The following is a 27,582-nucleotide window of genomic DNA, read 5'->3' as shown; positions in this document are numbered from 1 at the left end:
TCCCCCTGGAAATTACCGGTTAAGCAGTAAAAATCAGTAAAAAATATAAATTACTGGTTAAGCAGTAAAAATCAGTAAAAAATATAAATTACCGGTTAAGCAGTAAAAATCAGTAAAAAATATAAATTACCGGTTAAGCAGTAAAAATCAGTAAAAAATATAAATTACTGGTTAAGCAGTAAAAATCAGTAAAAAATATAAATTACCGGTTAAGCAGTAAAAATCAGTAAAAAATATAAATTACCGGTTAAGCAGTAAAAATCAGTAAAAAATATAAATTACTGGTTAAGCAGTAAAAATCAGTAAAAAATATAAATTACCGGTTAAGCAGTAAAAATCAGTAAAAAATATAAATTACCGGTTAAGCAGTAAAAATCAGTAAAAAATATAAATTACCGGTTAAGCAGTAAAAATCAGTAAAAAATATAAATTACCGGTTAAGCAGTAAAAATTAATAAAAAATAAAAAGAACAGTTACGCTTTCAGGCTTCGCTAACGCCTTCATTGCTTTTTTGTGTTATCCGAGGTACGAATTAAACCATTAAAAAAAAAGCAATGTTACTCTATTCTTTTGCCTTAAATAACTAAAATTAAAATCAGGGCAATTTGACGGTTGCCCCCGGAGGGCCGTGCAGGCGTCAAATTAGCGGAGCGGCACCTGATTTTATAACTGCCGCTGCGCAGCCTCGCTGGATTCTTCTTGGCTCCAGCCCCCCAACAAAAGGGCGACCCACATACACCGAAAGATGGCGTCGTCGCTGCTCTCGTACGTGCCCCTGGTAAACCGCCTGGTGGGAACGGCCGGGACGGCCCGTGAGATCAAACTGGAGCCGGTCGAGGTGCACAACGTCGAGACGGCGGCGGAGAAGCGCCCGCGGACGCTGAAGCACCTGCTCCGGGCAAATCACGTGAACCACTCCATCGTCTATCACAACCTGCAGTTCGACAACCACATGGCCCACATCCTATGCTCGGCCTACCTGCTGGGAGCAGATGTGGCCCAGCTGCACAACATCTATGATGTCGAGGCGAAGGAGCTCGAGCCCTGGCAGGACTCGCCCGCCGAAATCACGAAGGACGACTGGCGCGACTTTCTCGGAGACAAACACTACCAGAGGGCCTACATCGACTTCTTTGAGGACAACCTGGCCTTTGATCACGCCTACGACTGGAAGAAGGTTGTCGCCGAATACATGTTTGAGGGCAAGGAACCGCTTGTCAACGGTCTCATTGGTGGGCGTAAGATACACAGCATGAACGTTTGGCATTCGGACGACATATGAATACTTACACAGGACTCACAGTGGGCCACCCCTTGATCCACCTCGGCTATGCCTTTGAGATGGACAGCCGGGAGATCGCCATCGAAGCCCTAGGGCTGGCCGCGGTGCAGCACAACTACCTGCACCGATACAGCGACGATCCGTCGTATACAAAGCCTGCGCCCTTCACGTCGGCGTCGCCGGCCGAGCTGGTGGACCGGCTTGCTGCCGACGAGCGGTTCGATGGGCTCTTTGATGAGCCCGGGTTCGGAAACATAGACCCCATCTTCGAGAAGCACGAGGCGCTCGTGCTCGAATACTGGAACGCCTGGGACCTGGGCGACGACCCGGTGGTGCGGTTCCGCGAGTCGCAGGAGCTGGCGGTCGACCTGCTGACGGCCACGGTGGCGCCGGGCACGCACGCCTACAACTTCTTCGTCGTGCACCTCCTGACCAGCAGCCACGCCGTGCGGATCCTGCTGCCCCATGTGCCCGTCAGGTTCCACGTCGGCCTCGTCCGCCAGTGGTGGCTGCTGGCCCTGGCCGTCTACGTCGCCTTGCTCCGGCCCAAGGTCGACCGGGACCGGGTGCCAGTGGCGACCAAGAGCTGGGCGTATGTGGAGGAGCAGGCGCTGAAGTCCAAGTTTTCCACGGATGCCCACTTTGTCAAGGGTGAGTTTTGGTGCGCGGACTACGACGAGGGCAAACTTTTGTGTTGGTTCCTCCGCTAACTCTATTCTCTCCCAGCCGTTCGGGCCATGAAGGAGGCTTCGCGAACGTGGGGCGACGCTCACAATCGCTATCTCAATGCCGCCGTTCGGTTTGTTGATGACTTTGAAGGCTGGAAGTTCTGAAGCTGGAAGTTCTGAAGCTGGAAGTTCTGAAGCTGGAAGTTCTGAAGCTGGAAGTTCTGAAGCCGGAAGTAGTGGATTATTGGGCAGAAAGAGCGGCTACGTGCGTGTTATTCTGACTGTTACAGCCAGAATGCCAGTTGAGACTTTCTGACTTTGTCCTTTCTCCATCTAATTGATGCTCGTCATTCCCAGACCTGGGGCCTCGATTTCCACAGTGGGGGTCGAGTCCCGATGCATACCCCACAGTGCCTGGGGAGGCAGATATGGCGCCTGCCAATCAGCGGCGTTGAGCCCCTGTCATGATGGATGGGCGGCCCCACTCCCGCTGCATCTTCGACTCAACTTGGGCTCTCCAGCGCTCTGCTGCCTGCTCCCACATCAAAGCTGCGTGAATCTCGCCCAGGCTCCAACTCTCAACTGCCTCCCTGGCCTAGACCCAACCTCGTCCCCGCCCCAATTCATGTCTGCCTTAGCGACGACAAGGCAGCAGGACTACCGCTGTGGCAAATGACCAGCCCAGCTCCGCAATGGCGCCGCCTGCGAGACGCCGCAAGCGCAACCTCGTCGAGTCCGACGACGACGACGACGCACCGCCCCAGCCGCAGTCACAGCAGACCACCCCGCGCAAAAACAGCTTGAAGAACTTCCTCATCCCGTCACCGAAGAAGCCCTCGGCCGTAGACCCACAGACGACGAAACCCCCAAGCCCAAAACGAAGGACGACGACGCGCTCGGCGACTGCTGCCGCCGCGGCCGCGTCCAAAAAGGCCACCTCCAATGGCGCTAGCGTAGCAGCGGCTGCGCCACCTAGCTTCCTGAATAACCGCGGCCGCGGGTCAAAAGCCTCGACGAAGAGCCCGAGCGCCAGCCCCGAGAAGCGGGGGAAGAAGACCAAGGTTTCGGAGGAGAAGGGCAGGAACGGGGACCTGCTGCTCCTCTTCTCGAAACAGGCTCAGCGCGCCACCAAGACCGACCCGAAGCCATCCACCCCCATCGACGACATCATTAGTGATCCCATCTCGGGAGACGACGACAACGTGGCCGAGAGCAAGGCTGCCGTGGTCAGCATCGTGGGAAAGAATGCAGTCAAACGGTTCAGGGACGGCGGCAACACAGGCTCCTCGCAGCAGCACCATGGGGCGCCCCCGAGCTCTAGTCTGCCGCCCTCAACAGCTGCGAGCAATATGTTCCGCAAGCCTCCGCGCCTTGCAAACGGCACCCTAGGCGGTAGTGCTGTTGGGAACAGCACAGGGGAGGACCTCCGTCCGTGGTCCGAGCGGTTCGGGCCGGCGAACTTGGAGGAACTGGCGGTGCATAAGAAAAAGGTGGCCGATGTGCGCAGGTGGCTCGAGAACGTGATGGACGGCCGGATGCGGCAGCGTCTGTTGGTTTTGAAGGGCGCCGCGGGGTCAGGGAAGACCACCACGGTTCAGTTCCTGGCCAAGGAGCTGCGCTGCGAGGTGCTCGAGTGGAGGAATCCAACGAGCTCTTACGGTGCCCCTGGGCAACGCTACCAGTCGGCCGCGGCCCAGTTCGAAGAGTTTATGGGGAGGGGCGGCAGGTTTGGACAGCTCGACCTAGAGGACGACGATGGCAGCCCAGCGCCTCTACCTCGACGACCAGCAGGCGGATCGGCCTCGGATAGTCAGACGGATGCACACACCCGCAGGTTAATGCTGGTCGAGGAGTTCCCAAACACCTTCATGAGGTCATCATCGGCGCTGACCTCGTTTCGGAGCGCGGTGCTTCAATTCCTGGCTACCAACACGCCTTCTCTTGTCACATTTGGACACCAGACGCAACAGGAACCAGCCATACCCGTGGTCATGGTTATATCCGAGACACTACTGACGACCACGTCGGCATCAGCCGACAGCTTTACCGCACATCGGCTCCTAGGACCTGAGATTCTGAGGCATCCAGGGACCGGCATAATAGAGTTCAATGCGATAGCGCCCACCTTTCTGTTGAAAGCACTCGAGCTCGTCGTACAAAAGGAGGCTAGGAAGTCAGGACGACGCCGTACCCCTGGCCCGATGGTGCTGAAGAAACTCGGCGAGATTGGAGATATTCGAAACGCCATCTCTTCCCTAGAGTTTCTGTGCTTGAAGGGGGACACAGACGCAGACTGGGGCGCTAAAGTGACTTTCACAAAGCCTAAGAAGGGGGCTAGGGAGGCGGCAATGACCAAGGGCGAGAGGGAATCGCTCGAGCTCGTCTCACAAAGAGAGGCAAGCCTAGGGATATTCCATGCAGTTGGAAAAGTGGTTTACAACAGACGGGACGACATACCCTACGCGCCGGGAACTCTGGGTTACGAGGTCGAAAATCTGCCGAGGTACATGTCGCGGCACTCTCGACCAAAGCAGTCCCTTGTTTCTGTGGATACGCTGATCGACGAGACTGGGACGGACACATCTACCTTCATCTCGGCTCTCCACGAAAACTACGCATTATCATGTGAGGCTACGGGCCCCCATGATTTCAACTCGGCGGTCGACTACATGAACGGCTGCTTGGACTTCTTGTCCGACAGCGACCTCCTCTGCCCCTCGTGGGACATCTTCTTCGGCGGCAGGGGCGGTAGCAACTACTACGGGCGGGACGTGGGCAGCCACGTGCTGCGGCAGGACGAGATGGCGTTTGAGGTGGCCGTGCGCGGGATGCTGTTTTCATTGCCGTCTCCGGTCAAGCGCCAGTCGGCAAATAGCAACCCAAGGAACGGCAGCAGTGGCGACCAGTACAAGATGTTCTTCCCGACCAGCATCAAGCTCTGGCGCGCCAAAGAGGAGCTCGAGGCGCTCATGGACATGTGGAGCACCAGGATAGTGAGCGGCGAGGAGGGGTTTTCGGGAGGAGGGGGCGCCGTATCCAAGGGCGCCGGGCACCAGAGCCTCAGCAGTAGCGCCTCGGCGTTCAGAAAGCCGCGCCCGATAGGCGGCTCAAGTGGCGGCAGCAGCGTGGGCGACTGGGCCACCAACCGCACCGACCTGAAGCGAGGACCGGCCACGGCCGAGAAGGAGGAAAACGAAGAAGAGGAGTCAACGGCCCCGCTCCTGTCGCTGGGCAGCTCGGCCCGCAAGGAGATGCTCCTTGACAGGCTGCCCTACATGGCCCACATGGCGCGGAAGCGCCGCGGGTCCTTCCTGGCCGTGGGCCTCCGGGACCTCGAGAGGGTGGTGTCGTTCCAGGGCATCGGCTCCCAGGCCATGGCCGACGAGGACGAGGCGGCCCAGGGCGAGGACGAGGATGTGGCTGGCGGCGGCGGCGGCGTCCCTGGCGAGAGCTGGGCGACGGACCGGCCGACGGAGGAGTCGGCGAGCCCGCGGAAGAGGAGGGTCAACAATGCCATCCGGCCGAAGAGGGCGGTTCCCGCGCGGGGAGGCGGTGGAGGGCAGTATGACGGCGACGACGGGCTGATCCCTGGGGGCTTGCAGGTCCAGAAGCTCATGCTTAGCGATGATGAGATTGAGGACGACTGATTTATGGCTGGGGCATAAAAGTCGGATTTGTGTACACTGCACTTGGTCACGGACGTAAAAATACAAAATGTTGGGACTCGTTTGGCATTGAAGGGTTTATATTACGACCCACTTGGAATTCTTGCTGAGAGCGGGCAATGCGAGGGACAAAAATGGCTCGTATGATAAGTAGCTCAATGAACAAAGGTCCTGATAGTTGTGTCCGGGTTGGAAAGGAGGCAAGGTTAAAAACATATTAGTTAAAGCCGTGTCAAATCAATATCGGAACCCCAAGCCAGAGACGGAGACGGAGCCAAATCCAAGGCAGGAGCAGTCCAGGTGCTCAGAGCATGCATGTCTCTCCACCCAATGCGACAGCCTCATGTTCGGATCTGATGCCTCACTCAAGGCTAAGAACCGCTTAAAAAGACTGTGTCCAGAGAAGCCGCTAAATTAGCGGAGTCGGGTCCATACCCGCAGCCTGGCCGCGAGAGGCGTGGTCTGCAAAAGTCCCGACAATATAAGGCATGCAGTCCGGGTAGTGCCACGGCTGCCTCGCAGCCGACATCTCCGAGCGCGGCACTGGCAAATCCTTTGCGCTTTTCGGGTAATCGATGACCTCTGAGAACGTCGGCGAATCATCTGCAATCTCCACTGTCTCGGAACAAAAATGGGTGTCACGCGGCCCGGGAGGCTTTGCTGGGCCGCTGCCCCAGCCGTGCGGGGGGCGGGAGCGATACGAAGAAATCGGCCAGGCGCACATCTCGAAGTACCGCGCTGGGAGGGGATGGGCCCAGGCGGTCATGGATGCTGGTAGGCCTCGATGGGTGCTGGTGCGGGCTCTTCTAGGCCGCAGCGAGCCGGCCGAGTGGTACCAGACAAGTTGAGCACGTTGATAAGGTCGCTAGCCAACGGGAGACCGGCACATACGACCATGCCCACTGGAATAGCCGTGGACTTTGCAAATACAAATCTCCCGTAGATGTGATGATGATCTCCGCTTGGTCCAAAGAACGAGCTTGTTCGGGTTGGCTGCTCTAACCCTATCCATAGCCGGGTATGTCGGTTTTGTCTGCCTGTTCATATAACCTGGGAGGAATATCGAGGCCGGCACAAACCAGACTTCAAGCCAGCTTTGCCATCCTCGCCGCATACGGAACGGCGAGCAACCCTTGATCATAATCTCCTCAGAAACCTGCACCGCTATTGATCTGCGATTCTTCCAGCCACATATACAGCCCCAAGGCACCGGCCAGAGCGCAATCGGCCTCTTATGGCTGTTAGGACCGCTACCGGGCGGTCTCGCAGTCATGCATGGGCATCTGGGGCGACAGCTGTTGGCTGCGCTGGGGAGGGAGGAAGACTTCCATCTACGCTGGCGGCCTGGGGCGTCTTCTGTCGCTCATATCATCAATTAGAGACCACCGTCTGACAGCTTCGTTCGTCGGCGATGGCTATTCCCCATTGGCCATGACACAGGACGCCGCTATCTCTCCGCTCCTAGAACCACACGTTTTGAACGCCTCGATTCAGCCAAGCTACGGCGCTACGCGTGCCTCCTTGCTTAGCAAGATCTCCCAAGGTCGCCAGTCCGTGGCCGCGGCTTGGGCGTCGAGGGTGACTAACTTCCTCGAGACCTTTATATTCTTCCGTGGGAAAGTTGGACTTCCCCGCCTCCGAGAGCTTCTCGGGGGCATTGAGCCTCGAGTCCTGGTCTTGCTAGCCGTCCAGGGGATGTTTCTGTCTTGGCCATCGCATGTAAATTTCCGTCTTGTAACATTGTAACCGGGGTCGCAACTCTGTCGCATCACGCTGTGGGTCCGGCGACACCTGGCAGACCTGATTAGCACGGTGCAGCAGCTTCGCTGGCGAGTGAGGGCAATTATTCTTGTCTAGATGTGGGCCTGGCTCGTATGGATGCCCCTTTCTTTGTAGATGCCCTTGTATGTGTGTCATGTTCTCCACGGAGGATCTGTGGGAGGTACTCTTGCAGTCAAACACTATTCTTCTCACAGGCATATCGGCGGGATACCTAAGATCCGGCTCCATCACGCCCTCAGCTGTTAGGCATCCTGACGGTGCAGCAGGTAAAAAGATAGGAGAGCGCCAAATTTGCCATATCATCCTTCTGAACCTCCCCAGATACCGCGGCGCTGCAAGGACTGGCGGCCGAGGGCGACGGGAAAGCCTCCCTCGGCTTCCTCGTGCTTAAACCCAGCACTATCGCCTGCTCGCCTTACACTCTTTTGCGTTTTATAGCGAGGTTCGGCACGAGCGAGGTACATGAGCAGGCTAGGGGGCTGGTGTTGTTCGCGCTTCTTCTTAACGAAATAAAGGTTTTTTTGTTATTTTCGTGGCTGTTACGACCAGGGCCGACAGCAAGGGCGCCGGACCGGGAAGATAGACGGCCAAGGCTCAGGTAAGCTGGATCTGTGGATCTGTGAGCAGAGGCACAGATCCAAGGATCTCTGGATCTCTGGACAGAGCCACAGATCCAAGGGGTCAACGGGAAGGATACCTTACGAGACAAGACTAAGAATGTGAGGAGGGATCTCCTTTGTAGATAGCTTTGACTGGGGCTTCGGCATCAGTCAATCTAAGTTAGCTTCCAAGTATCCCTTGGAGCAAGCACCCAGACCTGCACCCAAGACCCCAGTGTTCCCCTTGTCCAGACAGCGCTACTGCCCGACAACTCCTCCCTAGGTGCCCTACCTTAGGAGCAGAGGCCTGTTTGTAGCAGTGGCGTGAATTGTCCTAGTAATCCGCCTCAGCCTTGGCCTCGACGTTGTTCTGGACGCTGGTCGAAACCCTCGCCTATCGCGGATAATTCTGGTGTGCCGCTAAAGCTAATCTTGCTCTTCCCCTGGCTGGTGGTTGGGGTCCTGATGGGTTACTGTGGTAAGCAAATGTTTTTATATGGTTTCTTTTGCTTCCAGAATGCGCGGTTATGGGATACATGGAAAAAGATAAAGAAAGAAAGAAGAAAACCCGTGGGATCGTACCAGCGGGTCAAAGAAGACTCTCAGTCTCTCAAGGGACAAGTGTCGACGGGCCGTGCGCATATGTGTCACAGGGCGATGGTCCTCGTCGTCGGCTCCGGCCCTTTCGGCCGGGATCGTATATATCACGTCTTCGTCGTCGGCTCCGGCCCTTTCGGGGTCAAAGCGTCCACGGGCCGGGCGCGTATATATCACGTCCTCGTCGTCGGCTCCGACCCTTTCAGGGTCAAAGTGCATACTGAAGGCGCTCGGTGTCTTAACGGACAACAGTCGACGGGCCCTGCGCACGTATGTTGCAGGCACTTTGCCCTTTGTATCCTTGGGCCAGTCGTCGATGTGCTTCTCGCCGGCTCCCGAATTGATCAGGTCCTCTTGGAGGCGGCGATGGTCCTCGTCGGGCTAGCAGTCACCGCCGAGGGGACTGGGACGTGAGATAGCAGACGTGGACGGGGGGTCGGCCGGCCGCTTCCTGGCCCTCTCTCGCTCCAGTGCCCTATCGCGGACGGCCTTGGGCGCGGCAGGGAAGCATGCGGTGAAGCTCGCCCCGGCCGTGGCTACTTGCTGTCCGCCGAAATCCATCTTTGGTCTTTCAGAGGATTCCAGTGCATCGGACGGGCCGGTCTCGTCTGCTTCAATGATGACACTGCTTTCCCTCTGGTCCTGGCTGTTGCCTGCGCCACTTTCCATGATATTCTCTCCAGTTTTCCGTACCGCTTCAAATTGCTCTTTGGCGGCCTGTCCGGCGTTGGCCCTGGCTTTTTCAATTGCCCTCAAGTCTTCTTCCAGAGATGAACTTATTTCATCCATGCCCTGTCTGAAGCCATCTTTGGCCTCTTCTCGCATCCCAGCCTCCTCCTGCTTCTTCGTAATCGCCTCAATGTACTTCTCGTCGACACCGGCATTAACGAGATCTTCCCGATGACGCTGGTACTTCCTACCGCCGTCCATTGCGGCCTGGAAACTCATCCACCCGCTAGAGCTTCCCACCCGAAAGTCACCGGCATTGACGAGATCTCCCAAAAGCACCCCAGAACCCCCCCTAGTGGCCTCTATGACCTCCCGATTCTTCCTCTCCTTTTCGGCTAGCTCGTCCCAGTGGCGGGCGATGCCCTCCGTCTCATTCTCTTCGGCGTCGGGAAGGTCGGCCAAAAAATCAGAGCTGGGGTCCACAGCAAAGCTGATTGTGCCCATGTTGGGTATCGAGCCTCCTGATCCGCCAGAGCTTCCCGCCTGAGAGTCTTCAGGGCCGCATATAACCTCACGGGGGACTGAGAAAAGGGCCAGCTGCTCCAAATGGGTCGCCACGTGTCTTTTCAGCTGGGGGCCTGTCACCCTGCCCGAACCACGGTGACCTCTCGCATCTTCCCACTCGACGCAGAAGGGACAAGCGCTAGCGCCGAACTCGTGCTGAACCTGGCGTCCTGCTGCCAGGAGGTCGTTGACCTGCTCTCCAGCCAATTGCCCGTGGACAAGGACATGATCCTTGAACTTGGCCATCGTGTCGAAGCCATTGGCAGAGCATATAGCGCAGACGAAGGTGGAGCGGTGTTCTGAGAGCTCATGCTGAAACCAGGAGTTCCTGTCGGGAAACATCAGCTCCTCGCACTCGGGACCGCCCAAAGTGCAGATGTAGGGCCTGATGTCGTTGTATGCGTGTATCTTCCAGGATTTCTCTGTGGCACATGCGCATAGGACGAAGCAAATTGGGCACTCAAACGGCTCGCCGTCTGGAGAAAGCAACGCGAGACGGGGCAGCTTGAGCGTCGCCCCCTGCTCAAATGTTGTTACCGCGCTGGTCAGGGATATGGCGTCGTCGTTTTCGTCCTCGGGCAGGGTGTCTTGTAGAAGCCGCAGCTGCAGCTGCCCCGGCATAAGGGTGGTTGCTTTACTAGAGAGCTTTTCCGTGCGGCTCTCGTCCTCCTCGCGACTTGTTTGCTCTCCGGCTGCGAGGCGTAACTTGTGGTCTCGGTAGTACTTTTGCACCTGGCGCCTCTTGGAGTTGGCGCTACCGAGCCTTCTGGTAAGCCAGGCGGACTCCTCTCGCAGTCTTCTGAGCTTGGAGAATTTCTGCTCGGCATACTCGATGTCAAACTGGCCCAAAAACTGCCCCCGCGAAGCTTTGAGTGCGTGGGCGAATCGGTCCCGGGCGGAGGCTTTGCGGACCAGCACCCCAGCACGAAACAGTCCTCGGAGAGCGTCGCTCATTTCTTCCATCAAGGACTCGGCGGAGAACACGTCGTCACCGTCATCCGCTTCGTCGTTCCCCTCCTCATTTTGATCCTCGTCAAGCAGGGCTTGATCAAGTGGGTTTCCGTTGTCAGCCGCTGCGGCCTCGTCCACATCAGTCTGGAACCGGGGCAGAGCAAGCGTCATAACTGGTGTGAGCTTGTCAGCGCGTGTGTCGGCAGGATTCCGTTCTTGCCCGTGAAAAAAAAACCGCCACTTACCATCCTCGACCGCTTCGAACAGATCGTCCAAAAGGCCATGTATGTGTCTCAACACCCCTTCGGCACCAGTTAACCGCGCCTCCAGGGAGAGCTTGGAAGACGGGTTGTGCATGGCTCCCCTGCAGTCCGGGACAGGAGTGCGTCAGCCTTGAGATCTTTTGACAGCGGGTCCATGGGTGTTACTTTACATATTGGCAGCCCAGAACATGAATTGGTCCCGGAAGTCCTGAAGGGCTGATGCATTGATGGCATTATCGTCTTCCCCACTCGAAACTGCAGCTAGTACGCTTTCTAGGCATCTTTTAAGGTGGCGCGCTTTCCTGGAGGTGGTGGAGAGGTCCTCACCACGAAGGGTGGGAGAGGCACCCGGACGTGGATCTGGCATCTTGGGAGATACAGATCCCGAGGGTCGTGGATGAGCACAAATGGGTTACTTATCAGGGAGCGGGGGAGGGGAAGAGTTGTCCGCGGTGCGTTCTAGGGTGGAAATGGCTGTGGCCAACCTAGTTAAGGCTTCAATAGCCAGGCAAAAGGAGGCAAAATGAATGAGGATGGCCTAGCCAGAAAAGATCGCGATGGCGCCAGCATGTTTGTACGACCAACCTAAAGAAAACCCCGCATCACCCTATCGGGACGGCTACAGCTTCCGCCCGCTGATTGGTTTTTGCGCCTCGATCCCCGCTCTCGTCAGCCTTAACCACACAACCAACGTTCCTTCCCCTTTTCCCGTCTTTGTTTCCAAGGTAGGCTCCTGCCGTGGATTCCATGGTTCCCGATCGACCGCGACACGTCCACTTGACTTCACCACATATACGATGTCTGGCTTCGAGATCGCCGGTGCCGTGCTGGGCGCGCTCCCGATCGCCATCACCGCGCTTGAAAAGTACCGGGAGGCGAACCGTACGTACAGGTTCTGGCGCGGCATCCGGAGGGAGCATAACAATTTTAGGCAGGAGCTCAACCACCAGCGCTACCTCTTCTCCACGAACCTCGAGATCCTGCTACTTCCTCTGGTCGTGGATGATGACATGTAAGCTGCATCCACCCAGGCCATCCCGCGCGCGCGAGGGTTCAATATAGGTACCTAGCTAATGTGGAGAGCCAAGGATCAAAACATTGTGCGCCAACCCTGGAGGCCCCGAGTGGAAGCGACCGGAAACCGAAAAAGCACTCCAAATAAGGCTCGGAGGAGCGTACCCGCACTACCTAGCCATCATGGAAGCCTTGGAGACTACAGTGAGAGAACTCAACAAGGAGCTGGCACTTGACTCACCTGCTGTCCAGGACGGTTTTAAAGGCACGGTAAGTTGAGGCGAATGCTGACTACGCCTCTTCTTTCCTTTTCCTGCTCTCCTTTCCTTTTCCCCTTTCTCTTCCCTCCCTATTCCTCTTTCCCTCTTCACTATGATGGTGCAGCTTGAGACCACGATCCTTGACTGTCACAACTATTCTTTGGCCGGCATGCTAGGCAATGCCCGGCGAGCGCGGGCCGCGCGTCCGGGTTCATGTTGCTGATTCGCATTTCTTTCAAAAAAAAAAAAAAAAAAAAAAAAGAAAGCCGGGGACAGTCACAAAGTCCTTCTCCAGGGGAAGCCTCGATTTCCAGATGTACCGCATAAAGCTTACCACGGATGGCGGTTCCACCATGCGGAAGCTTCTCGAAGAGCTGACCCGGCGCAACAACCAACTGGAGACGCTGCTCGGGCAAACGGACAAGGTCGCCCAGCTCAGTCAGCAGCGCGCCGGCGCAGCTGACCAGCTGGGCGGCGTGGGGGCCACGGCAGCTGCAAAAATCGACGCGGCCTTGCTGTCCTTCTGGAAGAGCGCTGCGACGTTGTACAACATGCTCCAGGCGGCATGGACCGGCTGCTCGTGCTCCAAAGCGCACGTCATAAACATGCTACTTCAGCACCACCCGGCAGCAAAAAAGGGCCGGTTCGAGATCTTGCTCGCCGCTTCGGACCGAGAACATCCATGGGAACTGCATAGAACGCTAGTCACGGTGGGCGAGGACGAGAGCAGACGGGTGACTGAGGCGCCGGGGCTCGTGGCAACCAATGAGATCGGTGATGGTAGCATCCTGAAGCGCGAGCCAGGTCACCGGAGCGCCAAGGTTCTCAAGTCGGCAATGCGCACAAAGGCCGTCCTAGCCGCGCCCGGTGCGCAAGCGGCGTCGACCGTTACTGCAGCTGTCATGGTTATCCAAACGCCAACAGCGGCAGAGAGGATCACCGACTTGTGCAAGTCGCTCCAGTCGACAGACGGCTGCACCTGTGTGGGCTTCCTGCACGACGAAGACGACGACAACAGTCGCTACTTTCTGTATCCGCAATCCAAGCAGCTGGCGTTCAAAATAGAGTCTATATCACTGGCGCAGCTGATCAGCGAGGAGGAACTTCCACCGCTGACCTTCCAGCAGCGACTATTCCTCTCCATGACCCTCGCCTCATCATTCCTGCAGCTTCTGGAATCGCCGTGGATACCGCACCTGTGGACAAAGGCCGACATCATCTTCTTCCCGGATCCCAACTGTCCCGGTATCTTCTTGCTCGAAAGGCCGCATGTCAGAGGCCAATCGACAGACGCCTGTACCATGCAAAAAGGCCCAAACAATACCGGCGGGTCAGGAACCACCAAACCACTACCTCGACCACTCAGCAACGACGAAAAAAGACAACAGTCACTCGCACGCCTGGGCGTCGTGCTAGCAGAGCTGTGCTTCCGCTGCAGCATCGAGAAGCGGCGCGCGCAAAGGGGCGCCGACGACCCCGACATCCTGCTTGCCATCAGCTGGCTCAAGGAAATGGCCGGCGAGGCGGCCGGGCACCATTACCAGACGGCGGTCAAGTGGTGCCTGGTGGACAACAGGGTCTCATCAGGCGATCCAGACTCGTGGCGGCGCGAGATGCTGAGGCTGGTCGTGGCGCCCCTCGAGGGGGCCTACCAGCAGTTCACGACGGGCGGCTGATACTGAGCTTACAATACCCGGCCTCGGGGCTTGGCTGGTAATATTTCCCTTTATATAGGGGTCTGGATCTCTGTCACGAAAGCTCGGTATCCACTACACCGAGCTTACACGGCCGGAGGACGAGGTTTGTTGCCTTAAGTCGTACCCGTTGGCTGCAGCCCTCCGCTCCCAAGCACCGGCCTCCTCCAAACTAGATCCTTTTTTGTGACGGACCCCTCCTCGTCTCGTACTTCTAATCAAGCATGACGCTAGCTTGTGGAAATAAAGAAAGCACTCCCCGCACGCACTCAAATCGAAATAAAAAAAATCAATTCTGGCAAAGGTCTAACGATCCCTCCCAACGAGTGAGCGACGAGTATGAGTGGGCGCCGGCTCGCGTCCGTGTCTCTTCGGAAGCGCTCGAGGCTAAAGAGGAAGTCCTTTCCGTGAGACATTGTGCTAGCTTTGCAAGCCGGGCCATGGCCGGGCTCGTCACAACAGTATCATATCCCCAAGTGAGAACTCGGGCGTCGGGACAAGACACAGGGACAGAATGTTTGGGCCAAAACCACCTTTGTGACTCGACACTCTGAGGGAGGTTTGCGTCCAGTATTTGGTGGCCTGTGCTACTGCCAGATGCTATTGCATTGGGGCCTCGGCTCTTCCGACGAGGAAGGCTGACCAAAAACTCCTCCAACCGTCTCTTTTTGCTTTTGCTTGTTGCATCATTCGGCGTCTCTGGACCACACACCGAGTGCTGCTCATTGATGCCATGCGGGCTTTCGGTGGGCCAGGCGTTGGATGGTTTTTTGGCAGCCCATGTCTTCCAAGGATGGCCCTGGAGGCCGTGAACGAAGACGATGCTGCTGCGTTTTGTCGGGCGTTAGCGTTACCATAATCGCACGGGCAATTGAGTCAGAAAGCGCCCTATGCATACTCAGCTATGGCTTGTCCGGGGGGATTATATACGACCGACAATCCTTGGTCGGTTATTGGGTGGGCCGAAGTGCTAGGTATGGCGCTGGCCATGGTCGCGGTCTCCTGTCCTTTCCGGCTGGAATATGTTGAGGGAATGCGACAAGAGGGGACGGAAAAGGATGGACAAATTATCGGGAGGGGCTAAGCTAGGTGCTTTTGTTCACGTGGGCATAGCCTCACCTCAACTGTGGCTAACGCCTATTTGGCACCAATCAACAATATGCCCATCGCCCGACTTTGGTGCAAACACCGATTTTTGGTTGGTGGAAGGGTGAAACGCCAGGTAAGCGGCAGACATCCAATAACAGGCGCACGAATAAAGGTTCGGGAGAGGGTTATCAAAAATAATTATTTGATTGATATAAGCAAATAACTCCCTTGAGCGTCCAGGCCTCATATCTTGGCCCTGGCCGCACCAACAGCCGCCTCCCTAGCCCTCTCAACCATGGTCCAAGCGAACTCGGCGAGCGGGCCCCTACCCTCGGCGTAGCGGCGGGCTTGCGCACTGCTGGCCTGGCGGGCGGCGACGCGGGCGGCGATGCCCTGGCAGACGGCGGCGCCGCGGAACATGTTGAAGGCCTGGGCCCAGCGCAGCTCGGCCGCCATCTCGGCCGCCGTGCGCCACCAGCCCGCGGGCACGGTCGCGCGGTAGAGCTCGGCTGCCTCGTCGCGCGTCGGGAGGCCCGGGGTGGCGCCGGGGACGAAGCCGCCGTGGGCCGTGTGGACGGATTCGGTCGGCAGGCCGGCCGTCTCGAACGGCTGGAAGAGGTTGGCCAGATCGGAGAGGGGGTGGCCGATGGTGGACATTTCCCAGCTGTGGTGGGGGTTTTTGGTTAGTGTTGTGTTTCCTCGAGGTCGTAGATATGGCACAGAAAAAACTCACTCCAATATCCCAATCACCCTCGGCTCCGTCTTGTGAAACACCAGATTATCAATCTTGTAGTCCCCATGCACCAGCGTGACCCTGTCGCGCGGCCGCAGCGCCTCGTCCTCAAAGAACCCAACCAGCTCCTCGTACCTGGGCAGCTGGCCGACGGGCTCGCCCGAGTCCAGGTCGCGCGCCGCGGCCTGCGCGTCGCACACGCCCTTCCACGTGCGCACCTGCCTCTCAAAGAACCTCCCTTTGCGCCCAAACTTGCCGTCGCCCAGCCCGACCGCGTCGACGTCGACCGAGTGCAGGCGGGCCAGCGTCCGCACCGCGTCGGCCCACAGGGCGGCGCGCTCCCGGGCGCCGACCTCGGGCATGGCCGGGTCCTCAAAGATGCGGCCGTCGAGGAACTCCATGATGTAAAAGGGCGTGCCCACGACGGACGGGTCCTCGCACAGGCAGACGGGCCGCGGGACGGGGACGCGCACGCCGCCGCCGCCGCCCGAAGACGAAGAAGAAGAAGAAGGAGAAGAAGATGACAGGGCCGAGATGACGCGGTGCTCGCGCTCGACCTGGTGCGCCGTCTTGGACACGAGGCGGCCGGGGGGCTTCTTGCGCAGGACCCAGCGCGCGCCGCGCGCGTCGGTCAGCTGGTACGTCGGGTTGGACTGCCCGAAGCCGAACTGGCGCACCTCGAGAGGCGGCGACACGGCCGGCACGTCGGAGCGGACGTAGGCCTCGAGCGCCGCCACGTCGATGGGGTGCCGAACGGGACCCGCCATGGTCCTGCGGGAGAGGGGTTTTTTTTGTCGCTGTTTGTTTCCCTCGCAAGAACAAGTCGATCAGTCGATAAAAAGTAGAAATAGAGATGTGTGGCGTCAGATATCTAGGACGGATACAAAGTGCGCGGGTTGGTGGCTCGTCGTTAATGGCAAAAGATGGCAATTTGACAGCTGCCAGCTGCCATGGGTTGGGCCGAGTTGGAACTCGATTGAAGCTCGGCTTCCAACCGCACTCGCGCGGCTCTCCTCGATTAGCCGAGGCTTGTGGGGCTGCACTTTTTCGTTACCCCGGGTCCCCACTTGAGCTCTTCCAGGGGTTCGGGCGGGAGGCGGGGTCGGATGTCCCGATTAGGCAGTTCCTGATTTTGGGGGGAAAAGAGTCGAATCGCCGACAACGGACAGGGTCGGGAAAAATTGCATCATAGGCCTTGTGGCATGGATTAGCTCTAGAAAACCAAAACTGCAACCAACTCACGAGCACTACCGTCGCACGTCAAACATGTCCTCGGTGAATGCATCAGCCTGGTATTATCCCACCAGCAATCCGCCTTGCCAGCAAAGGTGTGCCTCGGTCTGCTTACCAAAACATGTTACTACGGAGCTTACTAGAGTTGGAATGAAGGCGGGGACCGACAGACAACCTCACCAGGCGGCGAGCAATGGACACCGACACGTTTACTTTGCTTTCCCCTTTTGTATCCCTGGCTCCTCTCGGCTCGGCCTTGTTGCAGGAGGGCTGAGACACAGTCAGTCCCGGTCCAATCTCTGGGTCTGATTATTCCTTGGCCAAAGTAGAAAAAAAGTACAGAAAATCCACCGACTCCGGCAGCCCTGATTAAATCATCGCCCTGGAAGCAGGAGAGGGGCAGGTACAAAGAAGCATGGTGGGGTGAATGCGATTGCGTGTGGGTGTGAGAGGAGGGGGAAAATGACAAATGGATGAGTTGAGCTTGGAGTGAGATAGTAAAAAAAAAAGAAAAAAAAAAGAAAACAGTGTTTGTGGTAAAGGAAGTGGGCGCGATGTGCTGGATGACGACCTTTAATATGATGTGCGATCTGGCCGAGGTTAAAGAAAAGTGATGATGTGTGCGAGGGAAAATAACTAAGAAAGATTAACGCCGCGATACCTCCCAAGCCTGCCTATCCCGAGTTTCATCAAAACCAAGCCAAATATCAATGCAGTCATGCGAGAAAGAAGAAAAAAAGAAAAGTCGGCTGCTCTGTTGATTCCGCCAACGAGAACGGCGGAAGAAGGAAGAGGGACATGGATGTGTTGTCGTATGTTTCGAATCGTCGCGTCATGCGGAATCGTGTGTTGTTCGTCTTCTCGCTTCCCGCCTACCACGGGCTCTCCACGTCGGGTCCGTCCACGTCGGGTCTGATGCGGACATACACACAGGCCCCCTTTTGTTTTTGTGTGATGACTGTGCCACCATGACGAGACTTGGTGGCGGAAACGCCACCCATTGGTCATCTTGGTCTAGGCCGGAAGGAAAAAAAATCAGTTTTGCGACCAGTTGACGGCGTTGGCTGGCGCGGGGCCTGGCCGCTCGAACGGGTTGTCGTCTAGACCTCCTACTGGGGGCAGGTGCTGGGAAAAAAGCGGTGTGGATGACCCAGGGCCAGGGAACGGAGCACCCGCCTCCACCGGAGGTACGGGTCCCAAAGGCGATGTGTTGTCGGATGGGAGACTGGGGCTCAACGGATTCATGTAGCCCGCATCCGGCCCACTCGGCGACATGCCAGCCTGGCCTACACCCATCATGCCTGGGAACGAGTCTGGGGGCAATGGCGAGGCCGGGTATGCTGGTGCGCCCGAGAGCTGTCCTGGGCGGTGATGCATGTAACTCATGAGACCACGCGGGATCGCAGGGGGGATGGGCATCGGCTGTTGCCTCAGGGACTGGCCCTGCATCCTACGCCCTTCCATGTGGGCGTGCAGTTGCCAGTGCACCGGGCCGCCCATGCCCATGGTCGCGCCGCTGTAGTGCCTGTCGCGCCCGGGCGAAACTTGCTGGGAGGAAGGGGTCGACGAGGAGGCACCGGCGAACGAGTTTGGCCGCGCGCTCCCACCATTGGAGCTTCCGGTCGATGGCGCCCCGCGGAGGCTCCCATGGCGCGGGCGGGTGCGGCGGGTGCGCGCATCGATATCTTCAGGGGGCGACCGCCTCGCCGCCTGCCATGCAGCCCTACTGGCTCCCCCGGCTGCTCCGTAGGGGTTCGCGGCGCGGTACGGGAAACCTGCGTCAGACACCAGAACGGCCGTTCCTGTGCCGGTACTACAGTTTAGACGAAAAGACGTTAGAAATCCAACACCAATCAAAGACGAAACTGTAGACAGAATGGTAGCAAGAGGATGGAGAGCCTACCCGCTCATCAAAGCCGGCCTGCCATCTGGCAGCGCCCCCGCGAAGATGTTGTTGACGGATCTCGGGTTCAGGCGCATTGCGGGTTCCGAGGGAACCTTGTCGCGGCAGTACGGGCAGCTGTCGGATTCCTCAAACCACTTCTTGATGCAGTGGTCTCCAAAGACGTGTTTGCACTTGGGCAGTCGCAGGGGTGCCTCGTTGATTCCCTCGGGGTTGGGGACCCCGAACTCGTTGTAGCAGATGACGCAGGCTAGAGGGGGAGGATCACGGTCAGCAAGCAGCGAGAGATGGACAGGACAGAAGAAAAAGAAGAAGAAAAAAAAAAAAAAAAAAAGAAAGTCGACTCACTTCGTTCGTTTTCCGGAAGGCTATGGATCTCGACGCTTTGAAGCGAGGCGAGGGCACCCCTGGAGGCAATCCGCTTGTTGGTTATGGCGCCGCGGAGTAGTTGTTGGCGACGGATCCTGTCTTCGGTGAGATCCATCCTGGCGGTAAAAGGCGGCCCGGCAGCCGCGCCCAGCTGATGGATAAACATCTCTTCCATGTGCTCCTCACTCGAGTCGCTCTCGTCGTCGGAAACGTGCACCTCGACCGCTGCCGATCTCCTATGACTCGGGGTCGACCGTCGCGGCTCCGAATCGCTGCCTGAAATGTGGCCGCCGGAGCCGGAGCGGGCAGCGGGCTCGTCCATGCCGCCCGGGATCAGACGCGGTGGGCTCACGCCGGGTGACGTCACGATTGCGGGCCCTTGAGGGCTCATATTCGATCGTGGATGGGACCCCAGGCTCACTTCGCTCCGGGTCGGCGTTTGAGGACCGTGTTGCCTGTGTAGCGACCTCATGGGCGTGTCGAGCGAGGAGTGGGTGGTCAAGGCACCGTCGGCCGGATTTGGGCTCGCGCGGGCTGATGACGAAGGGGACGCCGAAGACGAATGGGAGAATGAGCCCGAGTCGGACTGTTGGCTATTATGGGCCGGTGATTGGCCATAGCGGTCGGACATGGTGGGGTTCGGGAGACTCGGTGGGGAGATTGCGGGCGCAGAGCTGGCGTTGGGAGTGGGATGCTGCTGGGAATTGCCAAGGTGGGCGTGAGGCCCGGGGTTGAACCTCTGGGCGCTCTCGGGCAGTCTGTGGGGATGCTGACGGTAGAGCGACCACGACGAGGCGAACGGATCCAGAGACTGGCCGACGCCGTGGTGAGGCACCAACAGGGGGTTGATGCTGGGACCGACTCCCAGACCGGAGCCTCCGCTGGCGGCGCTGCTGCTGTGGAGATTGGTGCTGCTGCTGCTGGCGCTGCCGCCGCCGTTGCTGTTGTGGTGGCTGGCGCTCATGTACTGGTGGTGGTGGTGGTGGTGGTGGTGGCTATTGTGGTGTTGGTCGGGCGGGAACAGGGAAGGCAGCTGTGGAGGAAACAGGCCCGAGCTGGAGGAGCGGGGGTCCGGGGCGGCAAACTGGTGCCCCCAGTGGGGTGGCTGGGGCGCTGGCGGCGGGTGGTGGGAGAACCAGTGGTTTGTCGGGGCTGGCGGGTGCACGGGGTCGTACGGGTGGTGCGGATGTGACTGGGAATGCGAGTGCGAATGTGAGTGCTGCTGCGGGCTCGTATGCTGGCTGTGGTGGTGGTGGTGGTGGGCGTGGGCGAGGGCGTGGTGGTTGTGCTGCTGCTGCTGCTGCTGCTGCTGCTGCTGTTGTTGTTGTTGTTGTTGCTGTTGCTGTTGCTGCGAGAGCAGGTGCGACGGGGCAGATGGGTGGAGTGGGTTTCTGACTGGAGAAAGAAGGGAGGAGACTGAGTTATAATTCGGGCTGGGAAGGGGCGAACCGTGGTGGTCGACGCGGTGGGCTACACTGTAGGGACAGGTGCCGGCGCCTGTTATGGGCGGATGCTGGAGGCGCGGCGCCGGAGGCTCTGGCATGGCGGAATGCATAACGTAGTCCATTTCGTCCATGGACGGCAGCCGAGGCTGCGCCGTGGGCCAGGGCAGGTCCTCTGCTCGGGAAGCCATCATGGGCCGTGCTGAGTCTGCAGCGGCGGGAAGAGCGGGGCGGCTCGAATTGACTTCCCACAGCTTTGCACGTCGGAAAACAAAGGGGGAAGAGGGTTCAACGACGGGCCTGCCAGACGGCGGCGGCGGCGGCGACGGCTGAGGCTCTGCCCGAGACGGTTGAGGGGATGGCTGGCGTGGCGTGGCGTGGCGTGTGTGCCCGAGGCCGACAACGGAAGGCTGGGCGAGGCGGACGGACGGACGGACAGGCGGACAGGAAGACAGGCAGGCAGGCAGCCGGTGCAGCAAGTGAGAGGCAGATGCGGGCCAGGCTGATGACCGTCGCTGCTGCTACTGCTGCTGCTACTGCTGCTGCTCCGCTGCTGCTTCTTCAGCTGTCCCCCGCCCACATGCACGGCACACGGCAACAGCTAGAAAACACACACGGGCTCTCGGTGTCTATTGGGGCCGCACAGAGATTCGAGTTGTCTGGCGGTCGGTAGATGATGGTACGAGGTGAGAGATCAAGAGCGAGTATAGAGATGACGATGACAAGCAAGGGAGCAGGACGGAAATAACGATAAATGAATAATAAAAAAAAGGAGAAGGGGTAGGAAATCGATCGGAAATCACTCGATGGTTTGCCGAACCGCACTCGTGGCGGCGTGTTTCGTGGCCCGTGTCGGGTGTGTGGTCTTTGGTCTTTGGCTTTTGGTTTTCGCCCTCCTTACTCTGTCTCTCAGTCCCCCCCTCGTTTGGCCCGACTTTCCCCTCTCTTTCCCGTCTCGCCCAAAAAAAAAAAAAAAAAAGCCCAAGCGGTGGGGCCGACGTGCGGAGCGAAAGGATGCTGACGTAGGCGTCTGGGGCCAGTCTCGACGTCGGCGTGGTCAAGAACAGTCGGGGCAGACGTCGGGTCGGTCCAGGGGCTGGTGGTGGTGGTGGTCGGGGGAGGAGAGGAAGAGGGAGCGGCGGCTCGAGAGGGAGCAGCAGGCCCAGAGGCTTAAGAGAGCCGTCGTTAGTGCGTGCTGGGTCTCATGGAATTGTGGTGGAGGGGTTTCGGTGTCTGGGAGCACTTGACTGGGGTGCGTGAGCGAAGGCAGGAAGCATCAGGCTCACTCCAGCTGCTGGTCCGGTAGGTGGGCTGGACGTGCTTGCAGTGGACCCCCCGGCCCGTCCAGCAGCACCCTTGTCCGGGCAGGTACATGCTGGATACCTGGGCAGATACCTGGACGGATACCTGGACACACTTACAGCAGCCCTCTTTTTTTGACCGCAGCCCAAGTCAATCAAATCCACCACTTATACACATAATCCCAGCCAGAGCCGGCCAGCCAGAACCAACACAAAAAAAAAAGAGAAAGAAAAAAAAACAATAAAATTCGATATTGTGAACCAGAAGGAAAGAAAAAAAAAAAAGAAAAAAAGAGAAGGATGGCGCAAAAATAACACATGCACCAGATACCCAAAAAGGGATTTGCATTTACCGCTCTGGAACGCATTCGGAATCCAATCGAGCAAATCCGCAGGTCCTATTTGCGGAGCTGATGTTTGCCCCGTCCCGTTTGGGCAGGTTTGCTGCCCGCCTAACAGGAATCGAGCAAGAATGTGCCGGTTCGGGAGGGGCACTTGCTTGTCACTCCCAGCGGGCTAGTGGGTACCGCTGCTGAGTTGTGCGTGCCCATGTGTGCTGTGCGTTGTGTCTACCTAATGTGTATGTGTATGCGTGTGCGTCGTGTGTGTGCGTGTGCGTGTGAGTATGAAAGACGACAAGCAAGACGGGACCAGGGTTGTTGGGAGGTGGGCATCGAGTGAGGTGACGCAGCAATTAGCCAGACAGGATGGATGGATGGATGGATGGATCAAAGACCAGGGGCAAAGGGCAGGCGTGGGCGTGGATGGCCCGGATGAGGCCAGACGAACACACACACGACAAAGTACATCAAAAGTACAGCGAAGCAGTTCGCCAGCAGGCATGCCGCAAGCACACAGCACAGCGCAGTCACGTCCACCTGGGCGTCACCGAGAGTCTGACTATTTGCCTCATTGCCTGTCTGTCTGCTTACCTGTCTGTCTGCTTGTTGTCGGTGTCCTGTCCTGTCCTGTCCTGTCTTTTGCCTCGGTTTGTTGTGCGCGCGCTTCGTCGCAGGACCACACAGTAGCAAGACCACCAGACTTGTTCTGTGCGCCCCGAGCCCGGCCACGAATCTATCTGTGCTGGGTCCAAGGGTGGGAAAAGGGCCCCAAAAAAGCAATATCAAATACACGACGCTAGCTTGGCCCGACACTTGACACCAAGAATGTCTGTCATTCCTCCTGCTCCATCCGTTGCCGACAGGGACATGGCGGCGTCGGCGGCGGCGTCGGCCAAGTGCCACTACAACACCACCACCACCACCACCACCGCCCCAATAGCCAATAGCCCTGTGCCTAAAGGGATGCGAACTTAAAAGGGGCAAGGGGCATGCGAAAAACAAGCCGGCTCCATGTCAGCCACCAGTGCGGCCCCTCGCCCGTCCGCGATGCAGCATGCAGTGATAAAGCCCTCAAATGGAGCAAGAAGAGGAGAATAGGCTGGTTGGTCTGGGTACCTACCTACCTGCCTCTGCCTATTATTCATGCGACATCCGCGAATGGGAGAAATAGGCAAGGCGCCAACCCCAAGTCCAAGCAATGGGCCTATGGGCCTGGCAAGCTATTGACAAGCTTCCTTTGCTTCCTTCTCGATGCTCTACCGCATGTTTCGATGATGAGCCGAAACCGTGCCGCCGCGTCCGGAAAGGCACGGGCTCTTGTTCCTCTTGGTCATTTCCAAGCTTTTCCGGTGCGGCGTCACACACATTCTCTCTCTCTGTCTCTCTCTCTCTCTCTCTCCCTCTCCCTCTTACACAAAGTACTTATCGTCTCCCTCGACCATTGCCCTTGCCTAAGCTTACGGGGGCGCCGCTGGTCGCTTGTTGGCCACTTGTCTGCGTCAAATGGGCGTCATTTGCTGGCTGCAATTCATTTGCAACAGCTCCGCCGACCGTCTGGATCTGTTCTCCCTGGCACGGACTGATGCAAGGGCCTTTTTTTTTTTTTTTTTCCTTCGCATTCTTTCGCTCCTCGCCTTCCCCCTCCCTATTTGGCCTCACATTCGGAACCCAACCTTGGTTGCTATATGTGTCATGGCTTGTTGTCCCGTGTGCGGCGAGGCCCTGGGAGGAGGCGGCCGGCTCGCCCGGTACGCGAAGACCAAGGCAATGAGCACGAGCATGACACAGAACATAACAGAACGGACCAGATCGAGGCGGCGAGACCAGCGAGCGACAAAAGGTTGGCACTTCCGGAATGGTCGGCTGCAAGGCCCACGACACGACAGCCGTGGAGCCTGGTGAGATGAGAACAGCAAGAAAAAAAAAAAAAAAGAAAGGAAAAAAGAGTCAGGTTCTCTCAGGAGGCCAACCTCAAAGGCCAATTATGAGGCCAAATTTGGTCCTGCTCCCTCGCAAAGGGATCCCGCGTGCATCTTGTCTGTTCCCCCGTCTCGTAAACGATGCGACGTGCTGGGTGCTGCATCCGCCGTCCGTCCTGCGTACCCCAGAGGTACCGTCCACCCCCGGCCAGCCCAAGGGCGGCCAGCATGGAGCCGGGCGCTGCAGTCGAGCGAAAGCACATATGGAGCCGTCCGTCCAAACCGCCACTCGCTTGCTTCCCACCCAACCCCCCTCCTCCCTCCTTTAAGCGCTGTTTGGTAGTGCTCCCGGTCCCTCTCTGCATCTGCCAGTCTTATTAGCCACAAGCCTCCAGGAGAAGGAAAGCCGACGATCCTGAACCCGGGTGACGGCTGTCCACGCTCGGCCGGCACCCCAGCCTACGACCTACCTGCCTACCTGCGGGCAGGCAAAGCGAACACGTGAGGAAAAGGGGGGGGGCGGGGAGGAAGAAATCCAAGCCAGCAAGGAAGAAAGAAAAGAAGAAGGAGAGAAAAAAAGCTCGGGTGGCCGGCCCAACTGGCCGTGTGTGCTTGTGCTTGGTGCAGGCGCCGGTGCTGGGTGCGTGCTGTGTTGTTTCTGCCGTGCCCTGCAACAAGTGGCACGTCGCTACTTGCTCCTCGCGAATGGATTTGCTGGCACGAGGAGGGGGGAGGGGGCACCCACGCATGAACCGCTTGTCGCCGCCGCCAGCTCGCTTACAAGGAAGAAGAAAAAAACGACCACGGCACCAACCAGACGCTGTCGCTCTTTCTTTTTTTCTTTTTCCTTTTTCTTTTTTCTCTCCTGGTGGACACATGCACGCCCGCCCGCACAGCTTGGCATTAAAAAGCCCAGCGTGCTGCCGCAATCTGCCATGTCTTCTTTTTTTTTTTTTGGTTGATTATCATTTTATTGCTATTTTATTGACGTTGGCTGACGGGGCCACTCCAGTGACGCTTGCTGGGAAGGAGGGGCTAAAAGGGCCCACGACCGCCCCGACATCGCCTATCACCAGCCAGGATGGGCGTGATAAGAACATGAACAGCACAGCGAACAAGGAGACGACGGCAACCCTGGCTCTGATTTGGCACAAGGCGTCGCCCATCCTCCACAATTTCCTGTCTGCTCTCTCTACGGCATCAAACAAGCGCCGCCTGGCCCAGCTTCGTAGCGACGCCCAACCCGGACGGGGCAGATGGAATGGGAGGGGTTGTGTTTTTCGTAGTGCCGAGAGGGGGGCCTGGCCGACGCTCATGGAACGCCGCGAGACCCGACCGAACCACATTCCACCAAAAGTCCCCCGACCGCAGAAGCCTGGGCTCTCTGGGGTGGGCGAGATAAATAAACAAGGGCGAAGCGGTAGGTCGATTGATTCATACTGGGAGGCTGGAACATCGTGGGGCACAACCAAGACGCCATGGATTGGTGGCCAAATCAGCCGTCGTAGAGCGACTAAGAAAACTGGCCGCTGTAGGTGGCACAAGCAAAAAGATAATCCACCACCAACAAGGGGCCAGCCAGCCTCTCCCCCTCGCATGATCCATTGACAGGCAAGTCCTCCAGCGGCAGGCGGTCGGGCGGGCTCCAATAACGGAGGATTTATGTTTATTGGAAGAAGCTATTAGAAGCAAGATGAACGACCACTCACTCGTGTGAGTACAAGCCGCCCGTTGCAGAACACGTCAGAAGAAGAAGAAAAGAAAAAAAAAAAAAAAGACAAAAAGCGCCGGGTTCGAGTTTGGCTGTTGATCGGTGTCGCATTCTGCCCCCCGGCTCGAACGGCGCCAGACTTTGCCGAGAGATGGGAAACCGCCCAGGGTCCGGCAGAAAGAGGAAACCCCGACGACCTGGGACCTGTTGTGGTGGCGAGTCTGGAACCAAGCGGGCCCCGCTAGGTTTTGGTCTCGGGCCCTGCGGTGGCCGTGCCTCGGCGGCGACATCCATGCCTCTTGAGGGAAACTCACCCAGCCCTGGATGAGGGAAGCGATCGCAATCCCCGTTTTCCTGTTTCCTCCCGTAATCCCTCTTCGTGTTTCGGTAACCATGCAAACCCAAACGAGGTTTATGGAACGAAGCCGTCACGAGGGATGATGATGCCCAGATAAAGATAAAAAGCCAGATCAAGATCAGCCAGTTCAACCAAACTAGCCCAGCGAAAGCTAACCACCCCGGCCAGCAGAGCCAGCAGAGCCAGCCGACCCCCGACCTGTCCCAAAAAAGCAGGCAATAATGCTGCAACAGTAACAACAGCAGCAGCAAGTGCACGCACGACCATGCCATGTACACAACGCACGCATACCTGACCCGAATGGGAAAAAGCTGCATGTCTCTGCCCTCCCCCATCCCCCTCCTCATCCTGGTCCGGAGAGAGGCACGAAACGATCGAAGCATTATTTCAGCTTTGTCTCGCCTGTCTGCCTTTTTGCCGTGACATCCGCTCGCTCCCGTTCCCCTTTTTTCCTTTCCTTCGGCCGCCCGCACACTGAGTCGGACCCGGGACCGAGCCGACCCTGGCCTTGCCTCCCTCTCTCCTTCCCCTCCTCGGGCGAATCTGAAGAAGGCGGCCAACAACAAAACCCGCTCGATCCTCGTCCTCGCTCCTGATGGGGCGAACGAATGAAGCAGATGGGAAACAGATAAAATTCGACGAGTTGCCTGTCGGCTTGGGCGGCACGGGACCAATAGAAACGCAGCAAAAAAAAAAACCATGAAGCCAAGCACGGACGCACAAGGCGCTGTTTCCACCTTGTCCTGCCCGGCGCGCCCTTGCTCGTCGTTTCTTCCCTGCAATCTCACCTCTTTTTTTTTTGATCGAAACAGGCAACTACAGAGACGAGGTCTTTTTTTTTAACCCCCAAGGGGGCTTTTGCTGCTCGCCTAAGCCCATGGGTATTTCTAGGCGTCCGCCTCGTGCATCAAACATCTCCGCTCCAAGGCTCGTTCTCCCTCTCAACCCCCCAACTTACTCGTGCGGGCTGGCAGCAAAGGAAAACGAAACGGGACCGTTGTATTTTGCGAGTTGCGGCCACATGTGGTGGTCATGCTCACTCGCTTCGGTGCATCACCAATAAAAAGATTGGGATGGGGCCCAAAAGAAATAAAAGATGCAAGCCACTGCATGCAAGCAGCAGCTCCAGGATGCGGGCAACCAAGAAGCGGAAACATAAGAGAAGATCGAAAAA

General features: G+C 57.8%; 11 protein-coding genes across 11 annotated transcripts; 5 read left to right on the top strand and 6 right to left on the bottom strand.

Annotated features, from left to right (window-relative positions):
• The first annotated feature begins 673 nt into the window (after positions 1-673).
• GGTG_02004 (hypothetical protein) lies at positions 674-2,401 on the top strand. Its single transcript, XM_009219775.1, has 3 exons — positions 674-1,239; positions 1,305-1,934; positions 2,010-2,401. Exons 1-3 carry the CDS (start codon positions 747-749, stop codon positions 2,114-2,116), a joined length of 1,230 nt encoding a protein of 409 aa, XP_009218039.1. The 5' UTR covers positions 674-746; the 3' UTR covers positions 2,117-2,401.
• Positions 2,402-2,486: 85 nt separating this feature from the next.
• GGTG_02003 (hypothetical protein) lies at positions 2,487-5,930 on the top strand. Its single transcript, XM_009219774.1, has one exon. The coding sequence runs from the start codon at positions 2,644-2,646 to the stop codon at positions 5,596-5,598; it is 2,955 nt and encodes a 984-aa protein (XP_009218038.1). The 5' UTR covers positions 2,487-2,643; the 3' UTR covers positions 5,599-5,930.
• A 95-nt stretch (positions 5,931-6,025) lies between these two features.
• GGTG_02002 (hypothetical protein) lies at positions 6,026-6,382 on the bottom strand (the record flags this gene model as incomplete). The annotated part of the gene is made up of 1 exon (XM_009219773.1): positions 6,026-6,382. The coding sequence occupies one exon, from the start codon at positions 6,380-6,382 to the stop codon at positions 6,026-6,028; it is 357 nt and encodes a 118-aa protein (XP_009218037.1).
• A 1,149-nt stretch (positions 6,383-7,531) lies between these two features.
• On the top strand, positions 7,532-8,261 carry GGTG_02001 (hypothetical protein; the record flags this gene model as incomplete). Its single annotated transcript, XM_009219772.1, has 2 exons — positions 7,532-7,664; positions 7,720-8,261. 2 exons carry the CDS (start codon positions 7,532-7,534, stop codon positions 7,998-8,000), a joined length of 414 nt encoding a protein of 137 aa, XP_009218036.1. The 3' UTR covers positions 8,001-8,261.
• Positions 8,262-8,331: 70 nt separating this feature from the next.
• Positions 8,332-8,813, bottom strand: GGTG_02000 (hypothetical protein; the record flags this gene model as incomplete). The annotated part of the gene is made up of 2 exons (XM_009219771.1): positions 8,332-8,391; positions 8,580-8,813. 2 exons carry the CDS (start codon positions 8,811-8,813, stop codon positions 8,332-8,334), a joined length of 294 nt encoding a protein of 97 aa, XP_009218035.1.
• Positions 8,814-8,975: 162 nt separating this feature from the next.
• Positions 8,976-11,135, bottom strand: GGTG_01999 (hypothetical protein; the record flags this gene model as incomplete). Its single annotated transcript, XM_009219770.1, has 2 exons — positions 8,976-10,951; positions 11,024-11,135. The coding sequence occupies 2 exons, from the start codon at positions 11,133-11,135 to the stop codon at positions 8,976-8,978; spliced, it is 2,088 nt and encodes a 695-aa protein (XP_009218034.1).
• Positions 11,136-11,838: 703 nt separating this feature from the next.
• Positions 11,839-13,991, top strand: GGTG_01998 (hypothetical protein; the record flags this gene model as incomplete). The annotated part of the gene is made up of 3 exons (XM_009219769.1): positions 11,839-12,053; positions 12,130-12,325; positions 12,645-13,991. The coding sequence occupies 3 exons, from the start codon at positions 11,839-11,841 to the stop codon at positions 13,989-13,991; spliced, it is 1,758 nt and encodes a 585-aa protein (XP_009218033.1).
• Positions 13,992-14,007: 16 nt separating this feature from the next.
• GGTG_01997 (hypothetical protein) lies at positions 14,008-15,057 on the bottom strand. The gene is made up of 2 exons (XM_009219768.1): positions 14,908-15,057; positions 14,008-14,833 (listed from the first exon to the last, which is right to left on the bottom strand). Exons 1-2 carry the CDS (start codon positions 14,997-14,999, stop codon positions 14,299-14,301), a joined length of 627 nt encoding a protein of 208 aa, XP_009218032.1. The 5' UTR covers positions 15,000-15,057; the 3' UTR covers positions 14,008-14,298.
• Positions 15,058-15,177: 120 nt separating this feature from the next.
• GGTG_01996 (hypothetical protein) lies at positions 15,178-16,796 on the bottom strand. Its single transcript, XM_009219767.1, has 2 exons — positions 15,832-16,796; positions 15,178-15,762 (listed from the first exon to the last, which is right to left on the bottom strand). The coding sequence occupies exons 1-2, from the start codon at positions 16,596-16,598 to the stop codon at positions 15,342-15,344; spliced, it is 1,188 nt and encodes a 395-aa protein (XP_009218031.1). The 5' UTR covers positions 16,599-16,796; the 3' UTR covers positions 15,178-15,341.
• Positions 16,797-17,097: 301 nt separating this feature from the next.
• Positions 17,098-17,513, top strand: GGTG_01995 (hypothetical protein; the record flags this gene model as incomplete). The annotated part of the gene is made up of 2 exons (XM_009219766.1): positions 17,098-17,344; positions 17,407-17,513. 2 exons carry the CDS (start codon positions 17,098-17,100, stop codon positions 17,511-17,513), a joined length of 354 nt encoding a protein of 117 aa, XP_009218030.1.
• A 5-nt stretch (positions 17,514-17,518) lies between these two features.
• On the bottom strand, positions 17,519-21,320 carry GGTG_01994 (hypothetical protein). The gene is made up of 3 exons (XM_009219765.1): positions 19,316-21,320; positions 18,968-19,217; positions 17,519-18,877 (listed from the first exon to the last, which is right to left on the bottom strand). Exons 1-3 carry the CDS (start codon positions 20,970-20,972, stop codon positions 18,100-18,102), a joined length of 2,685 nt encoding a protein of 894 aa, XP_009218029.1. The 5' UTR covers positions 20,973-21,320; the 3' UTR covers positions 17,519-18,099.
• Between the last annotated feature and the right edge of the window lie 6,262 nt (positions 21,321-27,582).

This window comes from Gaeumannomyces tritici, assembly GCF_000145635.1.
Source record: "Gaeumannomyces tritici R3-111a-1 unplaced genomic scaffold supercont2.1, whole genome shotgun sequence".
In the NCBI taxonomy this organism is placed as follows: domain Eukaryota; kingdom Fungi; phylum Ascomycota; class Sordariomycetes; order Magnaporthales; family Magnaporthaceae; genus Gaeumannomyces; species Gaeumannomyces tritici.
This window is presented reverse-complemented; position numbering and strand designations above follow the sequence as displayed.